Below are 16,855 nucleotides of genomic sequence, written 5' to 3'. Positions count from 1 at the left end.
GGGATGAGAGTCTCAACCTCTTTGAATCTGTACTCTGTGAAATGGAGATTTCATCTGGTGTCATAGGGAGGATTAAGGAAGATAATTCTAGAAAGCTCATGGCACATAGTAGGTGTTCAAGAGATGTGAGTGTACCCCTCTCTCCCCTCAGAGACAGAAGGACTGCATTTTTACCACCACAAAGACATAAGAAAGACAAGAGATATGAGAGACAAGACAAGCACCATGGAAGTGCTGTTATTTCTAGTTACAAGTTAATATTGGTTTTTGCAAAGCTATATAACTTTTATTCCATTTGCTGTCACTTCTCCACTGCTGTCCTCCTAATCTTCCAAGTAGTCCTGTGAGTCTCGGAACTACACTGTTACAATGAAAAAGAAACACTGCTTACCCACAGAATCACTGCAATCCACTCTCACCTGGGGAAAAGAGTCTTTTGAAGGGAAATGACTTGTTCCCTGTATGTACATTTAAACATCCCTCTTGTGGCAACCTGACCTGCTAATGTTAAAGTGTACCTGGCCCTGCCCCTCCCACAGCCCCCTTCCTGTCCTTTATTCACCTCTCACCTGCACGGGAAGCCAGGCTTCCAGAACCCGAGCTCCTTCTCGAATTCTCACATCTGTCTGGGGAAGATAACTAGGTCTAACGGAGCTATTGACAGAGACCGGCGTTGGTGGCCGCTGGGCTCCTTGACCCGCGCGTCCATTCTTTCTGCTTCAAAAAGCCTTTGGAAGTGCTTTTACTGTAAATATTTGAAGTGTGAGTATGGGGCGGAGGTGAAGTCTGGATTCTCATCCCACTCCCTTGCTCAGACAAGGGAAGCCCTTTCCTCCAATTTTCCAGGAGCTGCAGGCAGCAGAGAGCCTGCGTTTTCCAGCCTGGGGCCTGGGGCTAGCAGGATCAGTGACCGGCCTCGGCTGACTCCCGCCCGGCTGGGCTTCCCAGGGCCCAGATGGGTGCCGTCTTCTGCCTGCCCACGGGCGGGTGTCCCTCGGCAGAGGAAGAGCTCTGTAATCGAGGACCATGGCGAGTGGACGACGTCTCCAAGCCGACCTGGGTCCTGCAGGCCGCTCGCACCAAACTCTCACCTAGACCGGGAGGACTGAAGGCGCGGGCTTGTGGAAGGCAAGCTCGCGCTCGGGTACACGTACGCCTCACTCCCCCACAAACAACACCTGCAACGCACAGAACTTCCCCGGAAAGGTGAGGGGGCTGGCGACAGGGACACAGACCCCTCGGGCGCAGGGCTTGGGGACCAGAACGGTCTTCGCTGAGCTGCCTGCACTGAGCAGAGCGACTCGATCTGGAAGCAGCGTGGGCTCTCCTTGCAGAAGTGGACACGCTCAAGCGCCGGCGAGGAGGAGGGAGAGGACGCACGCTGCTGGCTCTAGGTGACACGAACTCAGACCCGGACAGCGTGTGTCGCGAGCTGGACTCCGGCCGGGGAGCCCACACGGACCCCGGGGGTTGCCAGCCCCCGCCGCCAGCTCAGCGGCCGCAGGAGGGCGAGCAGGCACCCCAGGCTGCGCCTCCGAGTCTTCCAACCCCTGTCTCGGTCCCCGCCCCGCCTTCGCGGCTCGGCACCCTGGGCTGTTTAGGACCCCGCGGCGCAGGGGCGGGGCGGCGGGCGACCGGGACGGTGACAGGTGCGCCCCTCGGCCAATGGCGGGGCCGGAGCCCCTCCCCAAGCCCCCGCCGAGCGCGCCAATCGGCGGCCGCGCTGCGCTTCAAGTGCGCGGAGGGGCGCGGGTCCCCAGCGCGGCGCCAGCGGCCTCGGCGCGGTCGCCTGCGGGCTGCAGCGCTGAGCCGGGCTCTCGGCCCCGGCGCGCCGCGCACTCGCGTGGGAGTTTGTGCGAGAGCGAGTGGACGCGGCCCGGGGCGGGGCCCGCACGGAGGAGGCGCCCGGACCATGGTCACCCTCGGCTGAGTTTCCGGCGGCGACTTTGATTACTGGCAAATAATCATAACAATACCGAGCCCCGGGGCTGGCCGCCGCCACGCAAAGACTCCGCGGGCCGGCACGCGGCCGCGTCACGCACCTCCCCGCGCTGATCGCCAACCCCTAACGAGCCGATGGAAAAATCCAAAAATTTCCGCATCGACGCGCTGCTGGCCGTGGACCCTCCGCGAGCGGCCTCGGCGCAGACCGCGCCGCTGGCCCTGGTCACGTCGCTCGCGGCCGCCGCAGCTGGCCCCGGGGGCGGCGGCGGCGGCGGCGGGGCGAGCGGCGGGGCGAGCGGCGGCTGCAGCCCCGCGTCCTCGGAGCCGCCCGCGGCGCCCACCGACCGCCTGCGCGCCGAGAGCCCGTCGCCGCCGCGCCTGCTGGCCGCGCACTGCGCGCTGCTGCCCAAACCGGGCTTCCTGGGCGCTGGCGGCGCGGGCGGCGGGGCGGGCGGAGGCGGAGGCGGGCCCGGGGGGCCCCACCACCACGCGCACCCCGGCGCCGCCGCCGCCGCTGCGGCCGCCGCAGCCGCCGCCGCTGCCGCGGGGGGTCTGGCGCTGGGGCTGCACCCGGGGGGCGCGCAGGGCGGCGCGGGCCTCCCGGCGCAGGCGGCGCTCTACGGCCACCCGGTCTACGGCTACTCGGCGGCGGCGGCGGCGGCCGCGCTGGCCGGGCAGCACCCGGCACTCTCCTACTCGTACCCGCAGGTGCAGGGCGCGCACCCCGCGCACCCCGCCGACCCCATTAAGCTGGGCGCCGGCACCTTTCAGTTGGACCAGTGGCTGCGGGCGTCCACCGCGGGCATGATCCTGCCCAAGATGCCGGACTTTAACTGTGAGTACCGCGCAGCCCCCGAGCCTGCGGAGGGAGGAGGAAACGGGGGAGGGGGAGTGTTGGCAGAAGGTTCTCCCGTGCATCCTCCTCCACCTGGCACCTCCTTCCGCTGGTTCTCTGCTCCGAGCGAGCTGTGGCAGCGCCGCGAGGCCGCCTCGGCTCCGCCCGGGGCCTGCGAGGACTCGCGCGGGCTGCGCGATGTGGGATTGTCAGCGAATGATTAAAATGCCCACGCGCGGACTTTGCTTCGCTTCCTCTCTTAATGGGAAGGGGCAGCTGGAGGTGTGAGACTAAAACCTAATGATTAACCGGCAGGCTAGAGGAGCAGGAAGTGGGGGGGGAAGGCGAGCCGGGGAGCGCCCTGGAGTCAGGTGTGCCTGGGAATCGGGGGCCACCGAAACCAGGGGTTTATCCTCAGGGAAATGGACGTGACTTTGGTCCCGCATTCTGGGTTCTGGAGTGACTCCCGGTCCCTCCCAGGAGAGGGAGCGCTCCCAGAGTTAGCGAAGGAGAAATGAGCTTCAAGAGGCCCAGGGACGCAAGGCAGGGGCCCCGGGCGACCTCCTGGCCCTTTGCGGGGCTCTTCCCGCCTCTGGAAGGGCGCTGGGTCCGGGGTGCGATGCCCAGGAGGCGGGTGGCCTGACTTGAACAGAGAGATGGCACGCTCCGGAAGGCCGGGAGATGCGCCCTCCTTCAGGGGCTCTAAGCAGCAGGTGCCCTCCTCCGAATTCAGGGCGCCCAGCACAACGCGCACCCCTCCCCAAGACCGCAGCGCGGGAGGGCTGGCCATCCCCAACCCGAGAGCCGCCCAACTGTGGGCGGCGTGCTCGCCACCCAGGCGGGACACCTGGCCGAGGCCTGAGCCTCTCTCTCTCGGGCTTTCCTGGCGCGCGCGGGCGGGCGCGCCGGAGTGGAGCTCCGGAGATTCTGGATCTCAGGTCCGCTCGCTCCACCCCGGCTCCGCTCAGAGGAAGATGCTTGAGGCTTAACGATTTCAGCCGCCAAACACCCAAACAAAGAGACCCCATTGTTTCCGTCTGAATGGATTTGTTTAGACTGGGGAGATGCAGGCATGGGAAGGGAAAAAAAGCAAAAAGGAAAACAGAAATAAACATTTGCCAGAATTCAGATTCCTCTGCTAGAAGCTATGGTCGTGACTAAACAGAGAAAAGCTAGGATCCCAGAAGGCTGGAGAAGTCACAGCCGGGTGAGAAAATCCCAGCATGTGCGCTGTTGGCCCGCGGCCACCCCAGGCTGTTCCCGGCTCACCTCCCAGAAGGCCCTAATGGCCACCCATCCCTTCCGTTGGAGTCACCCCTCCCGACCCCAGGCAAAGAGGGCAAGCTTGCTCTCACTTCTGTGGCTTCAGGCATATCTGAGCTCCTGATCTGGGGTCAGCCAAACCCAAGGCACCCTTCCAGGCCTGGCCTCAGAGCCCAGCAAACCCCTTCTGATGGAATGCCACCCCACGCATCTTTCATTGTGACCTGCATCTCCCAGAGCCTGGCAGGCTTAGTCTCCCACCGATGGGGGGGAGCAGGCAGCAGTGATCTCCACACAGGCCTCCCCTGGGCGCTGGGTTCCCTGGCTACCCGGCTGTTTACCCTGGCCTGCGTGGAGCCCAGGATTGCCCAGAAAATTGACTAAAGCCACATCCCTTTGCCAACACACTTAGTCCATCTCTTATTCCTAATCTCGACCCAGAGTTAGCTAATTAAAACCCAGCCAGCTTTAAGTTCAGAAAAAGAATCTGAACACCGAATCCTAAAGGGCAATAACAAACAGGTGACCATGGCAGAATGGGCTCTGGGAGTCCCTCCTCTGGTCGCTGGAAACCTGTTTGGTTTCCTTTAATTGGTGTCTCAGCCATCAGATGGCATTTCCCAAATGGTCCCTTCAGAGCCAGTGTTTTAATTAAAGTTCTAATGTATTGTCAAGTTGGGAATTCGGGGCCTTGTTTAACTAAAGCGGGGGGCGTGGGCCTTCCCATAAAGCAAATTGCCCATCCCATGGGAGCCTGAGCTTGTCCTGCCCGGGGCTGGCCTCTTTTCTTTCCTTTCCTTTCTTTTATTGTCTAACACTTGTCAGGCTCCTGGGAAATCAAGGGAAGTCTCGCTTTGAGGTCATAAAATTCTCTGTGATGTAACCGTGTGAAATTATGTAAATAAAGCCAAGAGACCTCCTTGAACACGTAGAAAGCTGGATCCCCCTGTGCCTAGGCCTTTAATTTGCGTAATGAGAATTGTCCTGAAAGGCTTCCAATCTCCCAAGGCTCTGCCCCTCTGGACCCTGGGCAGGCGTTGTCAAGAAAACATTTTACATGGGGGAGAGTCTCTGATGAATACACATATTTAGGACCAGAATTTGGTCCTTTTCTTTCTTCCTTCCTTCCTTCCTTCTTCCCTTTTCTCCTTCTATTCCTTTTGTACGTGAGGAGGTGGCGGTGGGAATCCTGCACCAGTTCTTCGCTGGGCAGGAAGAAGTAGGAAGTGGTTCCGGTGGCCTGTGTGGATTGGGCCTGAGTTGGGGAAGGCGCCGGGAGGAGTGGGGAGGAGGGGGCCCCTGGGCCTCTGCTACTTGCCTTTCTGTCCACCTGCTTTCTACCAACGCCCACCCAGGTGGAGAGGACGTGCCTGGGTGATAGGCTCTCTTTAATCAGGACACCCGGGCCCCGCCTGGGATGAAAAGACTTGGTCCCTCTAAACCCAAACCATCTGGGCCCACCTGGCCGAGGGGTCCTGGGCTCCAGGGCTTCCTTGGGGAGGGGGCGCTGACACTAAAGAAAGAGCAGCGACTCTGCAGGGCCGGCGAGCAGCGGGCAGCCTGGCGTGAGGAGTGTTGCTGGCGCTGGGCAGCAGCGGGCAGTGGACTGATGTGGGCTCACCAGCCTCTCCCACCCCAGCCCAGGCGCAGTCCAACCTCCTGGGGAAGTGCCGCCGGCCACGCACCGCCTTCACCAGCCAGCAGCTGCTCGAGCTGGAGCACCAGTTCAAGCTCAACAAGTACCTGTCGCGGCCCAAACGCTTCGAGGTGGCCACGTCCCTGATGCTCACCGAGACCCAGGTGCGCTGCTCCCCCCGCCCTCAACGCGGCCTGGCCTCCCAGGGACACTGTCGCTTCTGCTCTCTTGATCCTCGGCCTTCCTGGGCACCTGGAGCTGTGCCCATTTGACCTTTAGGGTGTGGATTAACATCCCAGCCAGAGTTCCCATCTGCCCCCAGGGTTCCTATACTGGCACGCAGAGGTCTGATTCAGCTGGTTCTGTTGGGCCCAGGAATTTGCACCACCACCCCCCCATTCTGAAGCAGGTGGTCCCCAGGCCACATGAGAGAGATTCCACTCCAGAAGGAAAGGAGGGGACATCTTGAGATTTACAGACAGGTACCCCAGCAGCCCCGGCCCCTCGCACACACACCCGTGCGTGAGGGTGGAAGACCGCGGTGCTGGGGGTGGGAGGTAGGGGTCTTCGTTTGAGCTTCCTCAGAGCCCCCAGCCGGTCTTTGGGTTTTGCTGATGCGCAGGGTGGGAAGCGCCATCCCCCTGGAGCTTCCGAGTCCTCTAATGGGAGCCCCACGCCCGGGCCTGGTGATGGAGGCGCGCGCACGGCGGGTGCAGGCGCAGGAGCCCGGGGACTCGGCGGGGATGGAGGTGGCGGGTTTCTCACGCCGCTTGTGCCCGCAGGTGAAGATCTGGTTCCAGAACCGGCGGATGAAGTGGAAGCGCAGCAAAAAGGCCAAAGAGCAGGCAGCGCAGGAGGCCGAGAAGCAGAAGAGCGGCGCGGGCGCGGGCAAAGGCGGCGGCGCCGGGGACCAGGGGGACGAGGAGCTGCTGGGGCCGCCGGCGCCCGGGGACAAGGGCAGCGGACGCCGCCTGCGGGACTTGAGGGACAGTGACCCCGAGGAGGAGGAGGACGACGACGACGAGGACCATTTCCCCTACAGCAACGGCGCTAGCACGCACGCCGCCTCCTCTGACTGCTCCTCCGGGGCCGACTCGCCTGCCCCGCGGCCCGGCGGGCCCGGCCACCAGCCCCCGCCCCAGTAGGGGCCCCGCGGCCGGCGGGTGGCGGTACGGCCTGGATGCTGGGACCCCTCCCATGGCCCCCAGGTCCGCCCCCCAGGCCCGCGAGCGGAGGCGGCCCGGCCCTGGGGGCTGCCCTTGTGGGCCCCAGCAGCCGTCTGCTCTTCAAGGGACGGAAAGAGGGAGGCCCGGCAGGTTCAGACTTGAACTCTGGTTCTTTTTCGTTTAATTTGGTTTGCGCTGGGGGGAGGTGTTTCTGAGAAGGACTGAGCGTTCATCAGGGGAGGCTCCCAGTTCCCCTCCTGCCGAGTGGAGAAGGCGGAAACCTGCAGTGTTAAACCACCCCCGAGACTTGAAACCTCTGGACACGCCATTCTGAGTGCTGAAAAAAGAAAAAATGTTTTGTGCTGATGTATCTTGGGGGGAGGGGGGAGGGATTTATGCCATGAGCGTTCAAACTGCTGGAAACCCCAAAACTGTATTGTCTTTATTTTTGTATATTGTATTTATAAATATATATATAAAGAAATGTCTACTTACGCATGCTAAATTATCATTTAGCTTCTCCCATCGCCCACGATGGAATGTAAAATAAATTGTTTTTTTTTTACTGGATGAGAGTGCAAATCTTTTGAGGGGAGTTGTGAAAGTGGGGTTTACTATTTTTGTCGTTGAAATGATGGGCTGTATTCCTCAACTGACAGCAGAAGGTGAAAATCAGAATCGCGAATGGGTGTCAGGACCGCCACCTCTCTGGGCCCCCGAGGACGGTGAGGAACTTGATTCCGGCTGCTGGGGAGTCGCAGGTACGAAGTGTCGGTAAAAATACCCGAGGCCAGGTGTCAGCGCGCGTCTGCATGCTGGTTCACATCTGTCCCGGATGCGAGGATCTCCAAGGAGTAACTTTGGACGCCGTGTACTTATTTTCCTCTTTCTCTGAGGATCTTCTTGCTTCGCCGGCGCTCCAGAAGCGAAAACACACTATTTGAATGTTTCAGAAAACAAGCTCCAAACCACCAGACTTCACTGGTCTCTGGGGTCCGTGCGGCCCGGGGCGCTGCTCGCGCGCCTTTTCCGCATTGCCTCGCGTACCGCGGCGCTTCTCTTTCTCGTCAACCCCGGCGTCTCTGCCGAAAAACCTTCTCGGGCCGGCCAGGACTGGTTTTTCTGGATCTGGGCAAACGTCTGCGAGGACAGCACTGGGCGACAGGAGCGCTCCAGCCAGGCCGCGATGGCTGTGGGTTAATAAAGCTGGGCAGCGCGCGCCATCCATCACCCGGGCCGAGCCGGGCCTTCGCCCTGTGCTGCACGCATGCCGGGCTCGCCCTCCGCGCGGCTCCCCTTCCCCCACCGCTTACGCGCGGGCCTCTCCTGGGCCCGGAGGAAATAGGTGAGCCAGGGACACTGCTTCTTCCTCCTTCCCTCGTGCCTTCCTCCTTCCTTCTGTTTTTCATTTTCTCACCAGCAACTGGGCCGGGGTGCGCCCCCTCCCCTCCCCCTTCTCTCCCCTCCCCCTTCTCTCCCCTCCCCCTTCTCTCCCCTCCTCCTTCTCTCCCCTCCCCCTCCCCCTTCTCTCCCCTCCCCCTTCTCTCCCCCTCCCCCCTTCTCTCGCCCCCTCGTCTCCCCCTCCTCCCAGCTGATAAATGAGTTCAGAAGGGCCCGGAGTTTCATTTGGGTGATTACCGCGCAGGCGAGCGGGGCCACTCCTCGACTTCAGGGCCGGGGTGAGATTAATATCCTCTCTGGCAGCTCATTATCACCCCGGGCTCCTTCCATAAAATCCAACCTCAGCCAAGCCCGGGGGCGCGGCGCTGCTGGGAGCCCGGGCAGGAGCAGCTGTCGGGCGCGGGCGGCAGGGCGCGGGCCTGGCCGCCTCCGGGTCCAAAGGTGCTTTGGGGGGACGCGGACCTGGTTTGCAACTGGTGGGAAAGCCCGAGAGCCCGAGGAAAGGGGTGGGAAAATTAGAGAGAGGGGATGGGGAGGGGGAGAGGAGAAAGACAGATGCCTTTGGGGGTTGAAAAAGATCTGCAATCCGTGTGTATCTCGTTTTAATTTCTACCACATTGGGGAAGTTCAGCCTGAAGCAATCTCTGCCCCGGCTGGCTCCACATCTGGGGGTTATTCCCCGCCGCCCCCCTGCTCAGATGGTCCAGCGTCAGCGCCCCTACCTCAACACTGGGCCCCCCGGGGACCGGCGGCGGCCGGGGAGGGGGTGTAGCATCCGACCTGGAAGCTGGGGCGCCGCCGGCCTCGGCGGAGGGTCCGTCCCTCCACCCCAAGGTGCAGACCCTCCTGAACCAGGGAATCGTTCGCTCCCTCGGCGACAAGGGGCAGAGGCGCATTAAAGGAAGATAGAATGATTGTGACCCCCGCCCCCGCCCTCCAGCAGAGCGAGCCCGGGTTTGGCGCGGGGACTTGGCGGCCGGGAAGGCGGGACTCGCCCGCGGCCCCAGCGTCTCCAGCCAGCCGCTTAAGCGCGACGGAATTTATCTCGCTAATAAATTTAATGATCAATTCGTTCTTGTCACAGTAGCTCTTCCCCAAATCAATTATAGCAAATTTAAATATAATCACCGGCTCATCCTCACCCACTCCGGGCACAGCGAACAATTCATTCCGCATAATGAGCGGCCGCCAGCCCCGCCCCGCCCGCCCACCCGCGGCCCCCGCGCGGCGGGGAAGGAGCCCTGCCGCCACGAGGACCGGGTTCCCAGGACCCGGAGCCAGGCCCACGCAGCCCAGCCCTGAGGGGGACGAAGCACTGTTTCCAGACCAGCCCAAGCTTGGCCCTCGGGCAGCGGCGCGGGCCTCCGGCCGTGAAGCCCCAGTGCCCGGCGGTCTCCCTGCTCTCCACCCGGCGGGGGGCGCCCTGCCGACCCGGCGGCGCCGGGACACGGCGACCCCAAAGCGAGGGCCGCGCCCAAAGCGGACCCGACCCTCTGGGAACCCCGCCCGACCCCCTGCCCACCCCGGCGCCACCCTCGGCGCGGGTTCTCTTCACCTTAATGGGGGAGTCCTCCGTTCTCAGAAAGGGTACCTCGTCGTGTGCCAGGGTCTCCAGCGTGTGCGAAGAAAATGTGGTTAAAGACCTTCGTGTGAGGAAGAGACCAATCTATCGGTGCCCTCCAGGCCACAGTCCAGGGATCACCTGTCCAGCCCTCGCAGAGCTCTGGCCCAGGGTCCGAGGGCCCTGACCAGATGCCTTAAGGCTTGGAGTCTGAAGAGTGCAGAAACGCCTAGAACGTAGACGAAATGGGCCTGTTCCTTTCGCGGTTGGCCTTCCTGCACCCTATATCCAGGCGGAAGTCAGCTTGGAAAGATCCGCGGGAAAGACTTTTCTATGACAGCAAAAGCAAAAACAGGCAAATGGGATTATGTCAACATTTAAAACTCCTGCGCAGCAAAGGGAACAATCAACACAATGAAAGGCTACCTGGGAAGGGAGAAAGTACTTGCAACTCAAATATCTGATAAGGGATTAATATCCAAAATATATAAAGAACTACAATTCAACAACAACAAAAAGCCATCCAGTTAAAAATAGGCAAAGGAATGGAATAGACATTTCTCTGCAGGAGCCGTACAAATGGTCCACAAGCACATGAAAAGATGCTTAGCATCACTAACCATTAGGCAGATACAAACCACAACCACAATGAGCTCGCACCTCCCACCTGTTAGGATAGCTGTTATGAAAACAAAAACAAAACAAGATAACAAGTGTGGGCGAGGATGTGGGGAAATTGGAACCCTTGTGCACTGTTGGTAGGAATGGAAAATAGTGCAGCCACTATGGAAAATAGTACGGAGGGTCCTCAAAACAAACAAATAACAACAACAAAAACATAATTACCATGTGGCCCAGCGACCCTACTTCCGGATGTATATCCAAAAGAACTGAAAAGGATCTGGAAGAGAGATTTGCACAGCCATGCTCATTGCAGCATGATTCACAATAACCAAAAATGGGATACAGATGCGCAGTGGAATAGTATTCAGCCTTTAAAAAGGAAATTCTGACACCTGCTACAACAGGGATAAGCCTTGAGGACATGATGATCGGTGAAATAAGCCAGTCACAAAAAGACAAATACTGCATAATTCTACTTACATGTGGCATCTAAGATCGTCAAATTCTTAGAGACAGCACATAGAAGGGAGGTTGCCAGGGTCTTGGGAGGAGGGGGAAAAGGGGAGATGTTTAATGGGGAGGGAGTTTCAGTTTTGCAAGATGAAAAAATTCTAGAGAGCTGTTGCCCAGTAATATGTATACAGTTAACGCTACTGTACTAGCCACCTAAAATGGCTAAGGTGACTAAAGCGAGGACAGACCTTCTTACCTTCCTCCCTCCCTCCCCCTCCTCCTCTTCTTCCCTCTCCCCTTCCCTCCCCCCTCTCTCCCCCCCCTCTCTCCCCACCTCCTACTGAAAGGGCAGACTTGCTGTAGAACATCCAAATCCCGGAGAAGGCTTTGGAAGGGAGCACCTGGCCCCCAGGCCGCCGCGGACCTGAGCGGGCGCGGAGTTTGCGGGTCAGCCGCTGCCGTCCCTCGCGGTGTGGGGAGCCCGACCCGCTCCGGGCTGACTCTACGAGCACCTCCAGGTCTGCGGGTTAACTGACCCCTGCGGCCTCCCCTACGCTCCCACCCCCCCGCCAGGCCCCAGGCGCCGCGGGGAAGGGCCTGCGGGGGGGGGTCCCCGCAGGACGTGGGCGACCCCCACCCCGTATCAAAGTCCTGCGGTGCCCTGTGTCTCCCTCAATAAAACTAATCCCTTTGGAGGAGTGACTCAACCGAGAACGCTGCAGTGTTCCAGACTACAAGGCAAATATGTTTTTCAGATTTGGTTTTTATGGTCGGATTAAAGTTTATTTTCCATAATAGGCACCTAATAAAACTCATAAAGCCGGGCCGGGGCTCCAGCTGGTGGCCTCATTTAACACTTTCACTTCGTAAATCACTTTACGACGTGCCAGGTGTGTCCCAAACCGGACGCCAACGAGAACCAGCCCCCCGCCGCCGCGCCCAGCACACACACGCACACACACACACACACGCACACACGCACACGCACGCACGTCCCGCGCCCGCCCTCCGGGTCTGGGCCGCGGTCCGGGCGAGCGGGTGCCGGGCTGGCGGGTCACCCATCCAGGGTTCGCGGCCCGGCCCCCTCCCGTCCCGCACCCCGAGGCGGGGGGGACCCTGTTGAGAAGGCGGGGTTCGGAGGCCGGCGGCGTGGGGCGTGGGGAGGGGGTCTCCCGCGCTCCCCCCACCTGCCGGCCCTGCGCCGACCCTGCATTCCGCGGCCGCGCACCTGGCCGCCCCGAGTGTACACAAGGTGCCGGACAATGTGCGGCTCCTCGGGCCATTGTCCGCGGCGCTGGGCGGGACAAAGGTGCCCCCCGGCCGGCGGCCTCGGCGAGGGGAGGCGGCGCGGTTTACCCAGCTGGGGGCGGAACAAAGGGCCGCCGCCTTATCGCGGCCGGCGGGCGGGGCGGGGCGGGGGCGCGGGGTCAGGCCGGGGGCGCGGGGGAGGGCCGCCCGCCAGCCCGAGGGGTCGCCGCGGCCCCATCGCCGCGCCGCTGCCGCCCGGGGGCGTCCCTGCCTCGCGGCCCGGGCCTCGGGAAGGCGCGCCCGAAATGCCCCACGGGGATCCCGGAGGCGGGAGGGGAAGGCGGCTCGGTTCGCGGTGGTTCGTGCTCCGAGATGATCCGGTTCTAAAATGCTGGGGGTTTTCGCATGGGGTCACCTTTCCATTAACAGCCTTGCTTCCAAGCATGTTTTCTTCTGTGCTGAAACAGCATCTTGTAAAAGGATAAACAGGAAGAGTTAGGGTCGTCCTGGCTCAGGGGCTTGCGAGGAGAGAATGGCCCGCTTTCCCTTGTCCGTCCTAGGGGACAGGCCAGGTGTCCCTCTGGGGCCGGTCCTTCTAAGGAGACGCGCACACCTAAGGTTCTTAAAACAGAGACACCAACTCTGTGAAGTTTGCCGTTGATTTTTTAAATAGATAAATCTGTAAAGGGAATGTAAGTTGTGTCTGTTTCTTTCCCCCCGTGGGTCTGCAACCAGGCTTATTACCTTTCACCACCCTGCTGCATCCATCCTGGTGATTATTTATTCCCAGGTGCGTGGGGGGGGTGTCATCAGATTCCCACCCACGTGCCCTCGGATTAGGCACCTGTGTGACACTGCAGCCTTTTCACCCATGAAAGAGATAACAGCCAACTCAGAAAATCCATCCATCATGCATTCATTCAGCCAGCTGTTTTAGAATAGCTGCTCTCTGCTGGGCACCGTTCTGAGCACCAGGATGCATGCGTGAATAAAACAGACAAAAATCTCCACCCTCCTGGAGTTACATGGTAGTGGGAAGAGAAAGACAAGACAAACAGACACTAAATATGTGCCTTACCTAGTGTAAAACATGCATGAATCCATGAGGTTAGGTGTCAGGTAAAGTAAGAGTGAAGGAGGAAAGAGGTCTACAGCCTGAGCACGTCCTCACCGGAGGGCCCATCATTCTCAGCATCACCTGGGATGCAGGACTCTGACCTTCTTGTGCATGATGGGAATGTGAGAAATCGGGTTGTAGCTGCCTGCCTTTAAAGGGGTTGGAGGACAAGAATTAGAGACCTCTAAGAACTGTAGAGGGGACTTCCCTTGTGGTTCAGGGGTTAAGAATCTGTCTGCCAATGCAGGGGACGTGGGTTCAATCCCTGGGCAGGGAATTAAGATTCCACATGCCACGGGCCAACTAAGCCCGAGAGCCACAACTAGAGAGACGCCCGTGCACCGCAACAAAAGATCCCGTGTGTCGCAACTAAGACCCGATGCGGCCAAAAATAAAAATAAATAAATATTAAAAAACCACAAAAACTGTAGAGGATATTTACCCTGAGTCCAAGTGATCAAATATTCACTTCCTGATTCACAGTGTTCCTAAACCTGTTGGTAGAATAAATATTCCAGAAAACAGAGATGCACGTGTGCATGGTGGAAGTGGGAATTTGGGGACAGAAATAGATTACATGTATGATTTTTTCTTCCTTCCTTTCTTTCTTTCCACTGAGATATAATTGACATAAAGCATTATGTCAGTACATTATAATACATAATTGTATTAGTTTTAGGTGTACAGTGATTTCTTAATTTTCATAATTCAGGCATTTAAGACCACTCTGGAAAATAAAAGAGAAAACCGAAGTCTTCACATAAAAGGTCCAGTGTCAGAGAATCCGACCCCGGGCACAGAAGCTCACGGGTCCACGAGGGCTGGGAGTGGGCTGCGCCACCCTCCTGCACTTCAGGTGCCCTGTGCACCTGCCTGGGGCTTAGGTGCCTTCCCTTCACACACAGGGCGTCCCGTCTCCACACATCTGCACAGGCCGTGCTTCCCACTGGACTCACGTCCCCCTCATTTCCTGAGTCCCGTCCCTCCTCCCAGGCCTGTCACATCCCCCCCCAGTGGTCTATGCCCAGAGCAGAGGGCTGTGGAGAAGGGCAGGGACCCCAGAGCGTGGGCTGGCATCCCGCCTCACATAGTGTGTGGCCAGGGCAAATTCCTTGACCCTGTGCCCGTGTCCCCGTCTGTAAAAGGGGGACTGGGTCAGTCCCGGTCTCCCAGGGAGAGATGAGGCTTAGGCAGCAGAACGTGTGCCAGGCTCCACATACAGACTCAGGGAACAGTTCAACACACCAAGGTCCTCGCAGCTCTTCGTCTCTACATCCACAAGGCACAGGGGGCACCCCGGGTCCACGCGCTCCAGGGAGGGTCCTCGAAGTTGAAGTTCCAGGCTAATCTGGGGAAAAGATGTGGTGGGTAGGGGTGTGAGGGTGGGAGGAAGGCTTCGTAAAGACTCCTGGGGACTCACAGGAACCCAGGAATAAGAGCCAGGGCGAGAGTGCGTGGGTGAGATCCTGGCACTTACTGACTGGGAGGCGTGGGGCAAGTGACTTGCCCTCTCTGTGCCCCACGGTCCTCTGCCAAGTGGGGAACGGCAGCCCCTGTTTCGCAGGGTGGCTGTCGAGAAGCACACGGAGCAGGAGGGAAGGGCCGAGGGCCGCCCCAGAGGAGGTTCCGCCACATCAGCCCCTCCCACACAGAGCCCGGTGCCTTCTCGCCCGTGGTGTCCCCATTCTCCACTCGCTGCCCTCCTGGGCTTGCCTGTTGGCCGGCACGTGGACCCAGGGCCACCCTTTGTCCACACCGGCATGATCACTTCTCTTGGGGACTCCTGCAGAACGGAGAGAGAGGCAGAGAGACAGAGACAGACACAGAGAAGGAGAGAGAGCGCGCGAGCCGACAGCTTCCCGTGAACCTGCCTCTCTGGCCAGCCTGGAGCCCTGGAGCCCAGCCTCCTTTTGAGCCATGAGGCGTTTGCAAGTGGGGTGCGCCTGGACCCTTGAAAAAGGCCCGTCCGCCTGCTGCACTGGAGAGGCACGGGCGAGCTGGGTAGATGCGGGCGACACGCAGGTTGACCGCAGCCACAAGAGAGAGTCCCAGAGTCCCACCGGAATCGCCAGCCCACAGAAAGATGAGCTGACGGCTGTTGTCACAGGTCACTGCGTCTGGGGGGCTGCTTACACAGGAAAATCCAGCTGATCCAGTATGTGCTACGCACGCAGCTCAACCATCCAAACCACGGCCGCACAAATAGCTCCGCGAGCTCCCGCCACCACCTGCTACCTGGACCCACACCTGCCTGATCTAAGTGATACTTAACTGAGTAACGCTGCTGTGCCTGACACAGTACCAGGCTCTGGGCAGAAGCAGAGAACGGCAGACCATGCTCCCCGTGCCGTGGGCCTCAAGCTGGAGCAGGTTGGAGGCAAGATGCCCAGGAGGGTACCCAGGAGTGAGCAGCGCCCTGGAGATGTCCACAGACCGCCGTACCTGTTGGTAACCGTGGGGTCTTAATTCTCACCGCCGTGGGCTGCGCCCGCTGGCCTGTTAGCTACTTCAGTGCAAGGGCTGTGTAGGCTATTGTATCAGTTAGGACCCGGCCGGCCACACGCCGCAGGAGAACCAAAGGAACAGTGGCTTTCACGGACAGAAACTCATTTCCTCTCCTGTAAACCCGGGCTGCCAGGGGCTGGTCTGGTGGCCCTGTGACCCCCAGTGGCCACGGCCCTTTATCTCGTGGCTTTTCCTCTGTGGTTCAAGGTAGGGCTTGGGCTCCACATCCCGACCAACACGACCAAGGGCAGGTGCGTGTGTGTCCTCCCCAGGGGTTCAGGTGTGGCCCCTTCGCTCACATCCCACTAGCGAGAAGTCTCTCTCTCTCTTTTGTTAATTTGGCTGAGCTGCATGGCTTGTGGGATCTCAGTTCCCCGACCAGGGGTTGAACCTGGGCCCTGGCAGTGAGAGTGTTGAGTCCTAGCCACTGGGCCACCAGGGAACTCCCGGGTGAGAAGTCTTAACATGGCCATGCTAAGCTTCGCCGGAGGTCGGAAAGTGAGTCTTTATTTCCATTTGTCCACAGGCCTCACTAAAAATTGGGGTTCTATTCCGAGGGAGGATGGGGTATGACTGGAGGACAGCTAACTCTGCCCTGGGTATTTGTTTTGGTTCTTTGTGTGTGTGCGTGTGTGTGTGTATGTGTGGCAAAAAACACATAACAGTTATCACTTTAACCATTTGTAAGTGTACAATTCAGTCGCACCAAATGCATACAGCATTGTGTACCAACACCTGTATCTATTCCCCAACTGTTTCATCACCTCTGTCCCCATTAAACACTTACCCCCTTCCGCCTCCCCTGGGGAACCTCTACTTTCCAGCTCTGTGAATTTGCCTGTTCTAAGTATGTTTTGGTCCTTTTGTGCATTTCCCACTGTACCCAGTATAGAGACGAGCACATCAAAGGGCTCCAGTAAATTAAGCTGGTTTTTCCCACTTCAGCAAAGGTACCGCTCTCCTCCTAGGCATTTGAACCAAAGGCTCTGGGTCACACTCAGTGCTTCCTCTATCCTCCTGGCCCAGCTCCCCTGCGGCCGAGGCTGCCCGTGGGACACACACGCTCCAGGGACCTGCCCCAGCATTGCCACCTTCACCATCT

General features: G+C 59.6%; 1 protein-coding gene across 1 annotated transcript; it reads left to right on the top strand.

Moving 5' to 3' along the window:
• Positions 1 to 2,076: 2,076 nt before the first annotated feature.
• On the top strand, positions 2,077 to 6,823 carry MNX1 (motor neuron and pancreas homeobox 1; the record flags this gene model as incomplete). Its single annotated transcript, XM_082632603.1, has 3 exons — positions 2,077 to 2,779; positions 5,682 to 5,842; positions 6,461 to 6,823. The coding sequence occupies 3 exons, from the start codon at positions 2,077 to 2,079 to the stop codon at positions 6,821 to 6,823; spliced, it is 1,227 nt and encodes a 408-aa protein (XP_082488729.1).
• Positions 6,824 to 16,855: the final 10,032 nt, after the last annotated feature.

The sequence above is a fragment of the Mesoplodon mirus genome (genome assembly GCF_964341445.2).
Source record: "Mesoplodon mirus genome assembly, chromosome: 9".
Lineage (NCBI taxonomy): Eukaryota > Metazoa > Chordata > Mammalia > Artiodactyla > Ziphiidae > Mesoplodon > Mesoplodon mirus.
The sequence above is the reverse complement of the archived record's forward strand: the minus strand, read 5'-3'. Positions and strand labels throughout refer to the sequence as shown.